Source organism: Octodon degus, unplaced genomic scaffold (genome assembly GCF_000260255.1).
Source record: "Octodon degus isolate 3935 unplaced genomic scaffold, OctDeg1.0 scaffold00008, whole genome shotgun sequence".
Classification (NCBI taxonomy): Eukaryota; Metazoa; Chordata; class Mammalia; order Rodentia; family Octodontidae; genus Octodon; species Octodon degus.
Genome location: NW_004524584.1, coordinates 12,867,048 through 12,877,462, shown reverse-complemented (window position 1 = coordinate 12,877,462; position 10,415 = coordinate 12,867,048). Strand labels below are relative to the sequence as shown.

The 10,415-nt window shown below is 49.1% G+C and overlaps 1 protein-coding gene across 1 annotated transcript in view; it reads right to left on the bottom strand.

Annotated features, from left to right (window-relative positions):
* Window positions 1-1,523: 1,523 nt before the first annotated feature.
* Window positions 1,524-10,415, bottom strand: part of Lhfpl4 (LHFPL tetraspan subfamily member 4) — a 37,261-nt gene continuing 28,369 nt past the window's right edge. The window contains exons 2-3 of the mRNA XM_004625049.2: window positions 4,397-4,633; window positions 1,524-1,624 (exon numbers count right to left, since the gene is read on the bottom strand). Of these exons, the coding sequence (XP_004625106.1) occupies window positions 1,524-1,624; window positions 4,397-4,633 (338 nt within the window). The remainder of the gene's footprint in view (window positions 1,625-4,396; window positions 4,634-10,415) is intronic.

Here is a 10,415-nt window from a genome sequence, read left to right as displayed (position 1 = left end):
GACTCAGCTCTTTCTCAGGTCCAAGTCCCATGGAAATGAACACAGGGGTGGCAATTACGTGGCTCTGGAGCTGCTTTCCTCTCCGCTGGCAGAGACAAACATGACCAACAATAACAGCACACTTCCTCAGGCAGCCTGGGAGGCGACCCTCCTGCTCCACAGTGGACCAGGCAGCAGGGACTCAAGATGAAGCTGGTCCGCTGCCCCTGACCAGGTGCTAGCAGGAGTTGTACAGCCACAAGCCGGAGGGCTCCCAAGGCTAGATGGCTCTGCCACCAAATCTACAAAGTAATATGGGGCATTCAGGATGTGCCTGGAGTCTCCCATACTGCTGAGGGAAATGGAGAAGCCCCACTGTGGGGGTGGGAGGAGAAGACTTCTTTGCCTCTCTCCAACGCGCACGCGCATACACACACACACACACACACACACACACACACACACACACACTCATGCCTCAGCTCCAAGCACTGCCCAGAGGCTGCACACCCTGGTCATATCACAAGGTGACAGGTGGGCAAAGAGAGGAAGAGGCAGGGACGGGTTCACAAGGCCCAGGAGTGGGGACAGGGGTACCCTGTTCAGAGGTGACCTGCAAGTTCAAGTTATGCAGAAAAGTATCAAAGAGGCAAGACAGTCTCTGCCCTTGGCAGATACCAGGGGTGTGGGGGCCACAAGAAGGGTAGAAGGGGTGACAATCCCCTAATTGCCCACCTTCTGCAGGCCCCCTCCCCAGCCCCACCCTAACCCTGACACCAGGACCAAGAAGTCTGTGCTATACAAAACAAGCCAAGGTCAAGGGTCCAGTCATGGGTGAGACATCGTGGATGGCAGAGAGGAGGCCAGGCCATCCAGGCTGGCACCTTCTCCCTGCCCCCAGAAGCTGCATCTGTTCGCAAGCTCTGGGATGCTTAGGGCTCCAGGCAGCAAGTGACAGTGACTTCCCATGCTCTCTCCCTTGGCACAGCTCACCCTCCTTCAGGGTCCTGGGAGTGGGCTGGGGCAGGGGCAGAGGAAGCCCCGGCAAGGCTGGTGGCACCTGGAGCTCTGTGGCAGATGTGGTGGAACCATCATCAGGGAAAAAAAAAAAAAAAAAAAGTAGGAAAGAGTCTGGCCCACCTGGGGCAGTGTTGTGAGTCAACTTCTGTAGGAGGCAAGGATATAGCCAGGATGCAGCCTTCCAGACTGGGGGAGTCTGGGAGGCAGAACCAGGGCACCTCCCTTCCCTGGGGATCTGCAGGCCAGTCTGGAGAGGAGTGAAGAAGCCAAGGGACAGGGGATCCAGGTCCCTTAGGCCACGCTGAGATGAGAACCAGAATCAGTCCCTCCCAGGGTCCGCAGGGCTCTCCCCACTGCCAGGCTGCAGACCGGCCCCGTCTTTTCTTCAGAGCCTGGAACTCCCAGGCTGGCTGTAGTTGATAACTCAGTCCAAGATCTTCCCTCAGAGCCTGGACAGAGGGATGAGAGGGCAGGTGACAGGACAAGCTGAGGTCAGGCCAATTCCTGGGCTGGGATGTTGGCCTTCAGGGTCCCTGTGAGTGAGCCACAGGGCAGGGGAGGACTCCCCATCCAGAGACCTCACCCCCTGGCCGCAACACAGAGCTTACTGTAGCGCCCACGAAGTCTAAGAGAAAGAGAGAGAGAATTGGAGAGCATCAGAGATCAGCTAGGCAGAGACCTCCCTCAGCCACCCTCAGGGCCATTCAACTTTCCTGAGCCCACGTTTGCTGAAGACGGGGATGACGCTACTTTGCAAACTGAGAACCAGTCCAGGGCCTGGCACACAGCATGCCTCAGGATAGTGGTGGTGTGGTTTTTCCCTTTTGTTCTGAAGGCTTGTGACTCAGAACTGAACTGTAAGGCTCACTCATCTTGAGCTCCCAATGAGGGACAGAAGTCCCCAGCAAGGGAAGAGCTCACTTTTGGACTCTGAATTATTAGTAAGCTTTGGGGAGGGAGGCAGGGCCCGAAGCTGACCACCTGGTCCTAATTGATCCCACACTGAGCCTCAGAAAGACCATGGGAGCCGGCATGGTCTTGCACTTCTGGAAGCTGCCACCAGAGGGCAGGCCCTGCCCTCACAGCCAGAACACAGACGCCTGGGTGAAACAGTGATCCTGCTCTTCGCTGGTTCCCTTGTGTACTATTCTTGTCACCCTCATTTTATGAAGAGTTAAGTAATGTCTGAGCTCAGCCTTCTTGAATACGGTCTGCCTCAGAGTCCAAGACTTCTACCACAGTGCTGATCACCTCCTGCTAACAAGAGACTGCTTTGCTAGCTCTTGCAATCACTGTCACGACAGCCACTGCACAAGTGAGGAAAGACAGCCAGGGACAAAGGGAATTAATATAAAGTGCCAAACACGATCCCACTCCTGCTAACGGTTCCAGGAAGGTTGTGACTATGAAAAGCACCCCACCCCGCACGCAGGCTGGGCCCCTGGTGCCACCCTCTGCAGAGCCATCTGGCGCTACCATTGCAATTGGAAATGTGCAGTTCTACTGCTAGAGCAACCCAGAAAACACATGGGTGTGCATATGAGGAGACTGAACAAGATACTTACCTTAGCCCTGGTGGGGCAAGTAAAGCCCCAGAACCTCCCTGGGAGCCCTTGAAAGCTGGTTAATAAACTACAGTTCTTCTCTTTTTTTCCCCAGTACTGGAGAATGAACTCAGTGCCTTCACGCTGAGCCACACTCTCAGCTTTTGTTTATTTTTATTTTGAGACAGAGTCTCACTAAACTGCCTAGGCTGGGTTCAGATTTATAATCCCCCTGCCTCTGCCTCCCAAAGCACTAAGATTATAGGCACATGCCATCATGCCTAGCTAATTCCTTCCTTTTACATTGTTTATTCATGCATATGAAAGGGTCTAAAGACAGAAGCTACCCCTGAGACTCTGGCCTTACGTGTAAAAATTTTCTTTATTATATTCTACTGTTGCTTGATGTATATAAAATTTATGTGTAATGTACTAATTATATAGCATGCTATATAGTAAATACTGTGAACTGCACCATCCAAAAACTATAACTGGTCCTGTAATCCTATCACTCAGGAGTCTTAGGCAGAGGATCGACACAAATTCAAGGCCAGCCTGGATTACATAGTAAATTCAAGGGCAGCCTGAACTACATATTAAGACCCGTATCAAATAAATAAATTTAAAAAACCATAACTGGAAAAAATAAGAAATATAACTCTGGAGCCAGCCAGATAGCTCAGTGGACTAAAGCACCTGCGTAGGCAGGTGCAAGGACCAGGGTTGGATCCATGTAGGCCTTGCCGGCCCCGCCCCCTAAGGGGGACACTGAGAAAGACTAGGTGTGCAGCCTGCGCCTGTAATCCCAGTGCTTGGGAGGCTGAAAACAGGAGGATCACTATGAGTCCTAGCTGTGTAGTGAGATCCTGTAGACCCTGTACTAAAATACAAAATAAAAAAAAAAATATATATATATATATATGGGCTTAGGGTATAGCTCACTGGTAGAGCACTTGGCTAGCACGTAGCAGGTCTAGATTCCATCCCCAGGAATACACACACACAAAAGTAATAGAGAACTATAACTTTATTAATAATTTGCATATCCCCACATGCCCTCTGATGCTCCCCATTTGTCCTCTTCCATCCTAACCACAGATAACCACCACCCTGTCATTTCCCTCTGCTTGCTTTTGGTTTTGGTGTGTAGGGGAAGAGGGAGTTTTTAGATGAGATCTCTCTATGTAGATTAGGCTGTCCTTGAACTTGCTATCTAGTCCAGGCTGGCCTTAAATTTGTAGGGATCCTCCTGCCTCAACCTCCTGAGTTCTGGGGTTAAAGGCACACAGCACCATGCCCTGTTTTATATCCCATCATACCATACTGATGCCACATTTGCTTAGTTTTGAGTTTCACAAAGATTCACTCTGTCATCTTCTAGAACTTAATTTCTATTTTAGCTGGGTGCAATCCTAGCATAGGACATGCCCAAACCTGGCCAATTTAGAGAGACCCCGCCTCAAAATTGTTTTTATAAAGTGCTGGAGGGCTGGACATGTGGCTCAGTAGTAGAATTCTTGCCTTGCATGCACAAGGCCCTGGATTCGGGACCCAGCACCACAAAAAAGAAGAAAAAGGCTGGAGATGTACAATGAGAAGGCACTGGGGTTAATGCTCAGTGCCAGAAGGAACTTAAAAACATAACTCCATTTTCTTCTCAGGATTCTTTCCCAGATGTACCCTCTTCTGTGGCACAGACCCAGCTTGGCTGCCCGCCCTGACCTGACCCTCCGCTGGCGGGCCTCGGAGCATCTCCTGGGCTGGGGTGAGGTCGCCCGCCCGCGATCACATGCTCACCCGGCTCCCCTTCCCCTGCCCGGCCCGCAGCCCCGCGCCCGCGCGCCCGCACTCGCCTTTGTTGTCCTGCTTCAGGTCCTCCTGGAGAAGGTCTGTTTGCCGGTTGCCCAGCACGAAGGCGAGGAAGGAGAGGATGAGGGCGTTGAGGATGCCGATGATGGCCAGGATGTACGCCCAGCGCACCGAACAGTCCCCTAGGGAGTACTTCCCGGTCTTGGCCCCACACATGTCCCGGATGGTCTCCGCGTCCCAGCCGTCGGGGAAGATCATACAGCCCAGGACCAGGCACAGGGCTGCGCGAGAGGGGCCGCGGTGGGGAAGGAAGAGAAGGCATCGTTACTCCGGGTACCCGGTACCGCACGCCCGGGGTACACGGGCCTCCTGCCGGGGGGATGGACACTTTTTGGAACCCTCCATCGGGTCACAGCCTCCACCACCTCCTCCGTGAAGCCTTTGTGGAAATACGGGAAACCAGATGAGACACGATCAGCACCCACAGCCCTCCCAGCCCTGCCTGGTTCTCGGCTTCGCCTCCATCCTCATCATTTACTAGCCTTTAGGGTTTTTGGTTTGTTTTTTTAGGGGACAGTGTTGTTTTGTTTTAGCATTCACTCAACTGCTGACTGGGAATCCTTTCCCTTTCTTCTCAGAAGCTGGAAATAATGCTGCTGTGGAGCAGGGAGACCCGGCGGACAGTTCCATCTCCCCCACTTAAGATCCCACTTCCACTTATGGCGCACAGGGCCGGGACCTGGAGGCCTCCGGTGCTGAAGCGGCCCTTGGAGAGGCTGAGCCCGCTGGGGTTTCAGCTCTGCGTGCAGGGCCGGGCAGAGGTACGTTGCAGCACTGTGGTGACCACGGCTGGGGCTGCTTTTGTTCCTCGGTGATATGCTGTAAGTGGGACCCGCGGGGATCCCTCTTCTTCGGTCTCACGGTGCAGGTCATCGGGTCCTTGTAAAGACTTGAGGGGCTAGAAGCCTAGGGTAAATGTTAGCTGTGTCAAACCCATCCTAGCCATAACATAGTAACTACAAATATGGGAACACTGGGGAAGTTGGCTCCCAGTAGAGAGGGAGAGGCAGAGAAGGCAGAAAAAGAATGGGTAGCGCCCCCTTAGCACCCATCCTCAGGACCTAGATGTCCCCTTCCCAGCTCCCAAAGGGTCAGGCCACCAACCTGAGCCAATCAGCTCAGTGCATTTCTCTTATGACAGTGATTGGCTCCCAAAGGGGCACATACTGCCCAGCAGACCAATCAGAGCCACAAGACTCAGACCATGAGGCTCGAGGTCTGCATCACCAGCACTCCCTGGTGGCTGGCTGTGGGCTTCATTGCCACCAGCCTCTGGATGAGGGATATGAGACACACAGTTCCCCAAGGGTCTATAGCTGCGGGCCTTGACTCCGTGCCTGCCCATAGGGGTTGTAGATGACAGCGAAAGGGCTAAGGGTTGGACAGTGGCAGACTGTGAGCATGGTATGCACAGGGTCTGGATTCAATATCCAGAGCCACCAGAAGAAGAAGATGAAGAAGAAAAAAAAAAAAAAAAAACAGTAGAAAAAAAAAAAAAAAAAAAAAAAAAAAAAAAAAAAAAAAAAAAAAAAAAAAAAAAAAAAAAAAAAAAAAATCAGTAGATAACAGTGGTCAGTAAGTTGCCTGTCCTTTGTGGCCCATCTGGTCCCCAGGGTGTGAAGGGCGCCTCAGTTTGCCACCACTTCCCCACGTGCCCCTTGGTTTGGGTCCCGTTGCCCAGCAGAAGGCTGCAGTTCCACCTCCTGCAAATGCATCTGGCTCTCTCCCCTCTTCCTGATTTGCTTCCTCCAGGCAATGCTCCCTTAAGCCCGTAAGGACTGGGAGGGGACACAGCTCCAGGTGCAGGACAGGAAAATACTTTAAAAGTCCTGCAGTATAAAGTAGCTGGGTATGTTGAAAAGTAAGTCTGAAGATGCCTGTTGGACACCTGAATAGAGAGGAGCTGGGGCAGCGGGGGCAGCCTGGGCTGGTGGCATAAATTTGGAGGCTTCACAATTTGTGAGTTTAATTCCTGGGACCAGACAGACCCTTGACCAGTGCTCCTGCATGGAATGGGAAAAGGAGAAAGCTTGTCCTTCCTCTACCTACACACACCTTTGCCAGGCCTGAGGGAGGAAGAGGAGCCTACACTGCCAGCACCGTCTTGCCCTCAGGGTCCCCTGGGCTCTCTACCTCCCCCTTCCCCAGGTTCTGCGCCGGTGGATAAAGCTAGTAGGGCAGAGAATGGACAGGGTGAACCCAGGCCTTCCAGCCATCTCCTCTTTGCCTTTCTCACCTGGGGCACCAGAGGGGCCCCTCTCCCACCAGTGTGCTTTGCTCCTTCCTGGAGCATCCGTGTCTCTATGGAAACCGCTCCAGTATTCTGTGCTCTAGCTGCATGGCTCAGAGACACTGCAGGCACCCTGCCTGGCACTGTGATCTCCTGAGGCTCACTTTCCATTCTCATTCTCATTCTCTCTCCCTCTCCCTCTCTCTGTCTCTCCCTCTCTCCTTTCTCCTCTCTCTCTCTCTCACACACACACACACACGTGCACACATTGTGCTCAATTAGAGCTTAGACTTCTCTTTCCCTTTTCTGTTCAGATCTGTCAACTTTCAACATTCTTTCAGCAGCACAGGGTGTCTAACATTAGATATCTAGCAACATCCATGACCTCTGTCCCCCAGGTCCCAGCGATGTCTTCACCCTGTCTTGAAGATCTCCAGGCATTTGATTATACCAGTACTTGACCACTGTGCTAGGCAGCAGGCAGCAGCATCCAGCTCCCCAATACTCCTTAACTTGTTCTACTCTAGCAGGCAAGTGATGTGACAAAATTAAGATGAATGATGTGAATGGGCTGGGTGTAGCAGTGCACACCTGTAATCCCAGCACTCGGAAGGCTGAAGCAGGAGGATGGTGAGTTTAAGACCACCTTGGACTACATAGGAAGACCTTGCCTCAAAAAAGAAAATATTAAGCCTAAGGTATAGTTCAGTGGTAGAGTGTTTATCTAGCATACACAGGTGCTGGGTTTGACCCTTGGAAGTACAACAGTAATAATAATATTAGTATAATATGGACAATATGATACTTGGGGGGGGGTGTCTTGGGACAGAGACTGGCTATGTAGTCCAAGATGGCCTTGACTTCAGTACATACCCCAGGCTGGTGGGAACACATGATGCTCCTCCCTCAGCTTCTGGAGTGGTAGAAATACAGGTATGAACTGTGTAGTTCTACACCTGGTCCTGGGATAATTTTTTTTTAATTAATTAATTTATTTATTTATTTAACATTTATTTATTGTGTGTGTGTGTGTGTGTGTGTGTGCGTGTATGTGGCCAGCTCAGCCCACCAGGGGGCGGGACTGGCTGGCATGTGGTGCTGGGGGATTGAACCGCGGTCCCTGTGCTTTGCCAAACTTGTTCCAAGTAGGTGCTTTAGACCACTGAGCCATCTCACCAGCCCCGATAATTTTTTTTTAAATAGCATTAAGTTTCTAACCATGTGCCAGAGTGCTAAGTTCCTAAGCCATCATATTGTTTAACCTATAAAAATAAATTAAGTGTAGAAGAGATTAAAAACCGAGGCCCAGAGGAAAGAAAGTATTCCATGTCTTATCCAGGGGTTACGCAGATATAGTAGTAAGTTTTGGGATCTGTATTTAAGGCCAGACCCTTGTTTCTTGAATAGACCTACTTTTGAACTGAGATGAATTTAGATCATTTTAAAAGAAGAAAAAAAAAGATCACTTTAAAAGAAAAGGAGACCAGAACGATTTGCCATAAGTAAAATGACTCCATAAATACAAGCACAATGAAACAAAAACAAGTCAGGCATGGTGGTGCATGCTGTAATCCCAGCACTCAGGAGGCTGAGGCAGGAGGATTGTTGAGAATTCAAGACCAGCCTGGGCTACAAAGTGAACTCAAGGCTAGCCTGAACTACATAGTGAGACCCTGTCTCAAAAAATTAAAAATAAAATAAAAACAAAATTTAAAGCAAGACAAGAAAGAAAGACAGTATTCTTTGATTCTAGGTGGGCACTTTTACCAACCAAGTGCTCTGAGCCTAAGGGCCTGTGAGTAGGCAAGAAAGGCGCTGAAGATTTACACATCAGCAGCAAGCTGATGTCACTTCTTGGAGGCAGGACACTGGGTGTGGAACAGTGTGCGCGCCTCTGGTGCCTGGTACTATCTTGGCCATGTCCTACATTTGGGGAACAAATCCCACCTTATCCTGTGTCATACAAGGCTCAGCTCCACTCTTTGTTGATATTGTTGGTTGGTTGTATTTTTTGAGACAAGATCTCATGATGTGCAGGCTGGCCTCAAACTCATGGTGATCCTCCTGCCTCAGCCTCCTTAGTGCTGGGATTATAAATGTGCACCATTGCACAGGCTCATCATGAAACTGTACTTGAGGTAAAGCAATGAGCCTCTCTGAGCTCACTTGTGAGACAGGGGTCATGACATTCCCTTGATCCACTTCTGGGGGAATCACAGGAGAGGGGTTAGTCTGGTAAGTCCTCAGAGTGGGTGCAGACAAGTCATGCTGACTCTCAGCAGAATAGAAAAGCCTCAGACAGAGAAACAGGGCTGTTCGACACAGTCTAGAAATGACAGCTGGATACTCAGCTATAATCCCAGCACTCTGGGCAATTTAGCAATCTAGCAAGATCCTCTCTCAAAATACAAATGAAAAATGGCTGGGGACGCGTAGCTCTGTGCAAATGCCCTGGATTCAATTACTAGTACTGGAAAAAAGGAAAAGAAGTTAACAGTGGCAGCCTGCCAAGGAAGGTAAGCTCACTTCTTCATGAACACATGGAAATCAGACAGCAGCCCCCTGAACAACCAATGGGTCGCAGATGAAATTAAAGAACAAATCCAACATTTTCTATTAAATGAAAATGCAAATACAACACATTGGAATTTATGAGACAGAATGAAAGCAGTCCTATGAGTGAAATTTATATTAGTGGATACCTATATCAGGAAAATATAACAACCTATAAAGAACCAACTGAATATTGAACCTCTACTAAAAGAGCAAGTCAAGCCCAAAGCTTGTAGGAATGAAGAAATTATAAAGAACAGAACAGAAATTAATGCAATGAAGACAAACAAACAAACAAAAAAACATAAAAAGAATGACTCAGGGTTGGGGAGATAGCTCAGTGGGAAAAGTGCTCGTGTGGCAAGCACAAGGTCCTGTGTTTGATCCCTGATACCACCAAAAGAAAAAAAAAAAATTAACGAATCAGAGTTGGTTCTTTGAAACATTAAACAAAATTGACAAATCCTTAGCAAACCTTATCAAAAAAGGAAAGAAAAGACTCATCCATGAAATGAGGAATGAAAAGGGTGAACAGATCCCACAGAAATCCAGAAGATCATCTATACCTACTTTGAGAACCTACATTCTTTTTTTCCCCCATTTATGTATTTGGTACAGGGTCTCACTATGTAGCTCGGACTTGGAGTGATCCTCCTGTTTTCATCCTCCCCAGCACTGAGATTACAAGCCCGCACCACCATGCCTGCAACTCGGTGGCCAGCTCAGCATGCTCTGGGACAGGGACCAGTATGGTGTATAGGACCAGAGATCGAACCCTGGCCCCTGTGCTTGACAAATCAGGTGCTTAGTCCACTGATCTACCTTGCCAATCTATATTCTAATAAGATGGAAAAAAGAAATTGACATATTCCTATATACATATGAATTACCAAAGCTGAATCAAGAAGACATTAAAATCCTAAATAAACCAATATCAGTCAATAAAACCAAATAAGTAATTAAAAATCTACCAACAAAGAAAAGCCCAGGTCCTGATGGATTCACTGCTGAATTCTACAAGAAATTTAGAGAAGACCTAGTACTGCTACTTCTCAAACTCTTTAATGAAATTGAAAGGAGTGCAATACTACAACAACAACAAAAGTCATACCTTGAAGCATTACCCAGATACCAAAAGCAAACAAGGACCCAACCAAGAAAGAGAACTATGGGCAGCAAATCATCAAGAAGATTATATGAGGCCAACGGAGATAGCTCAG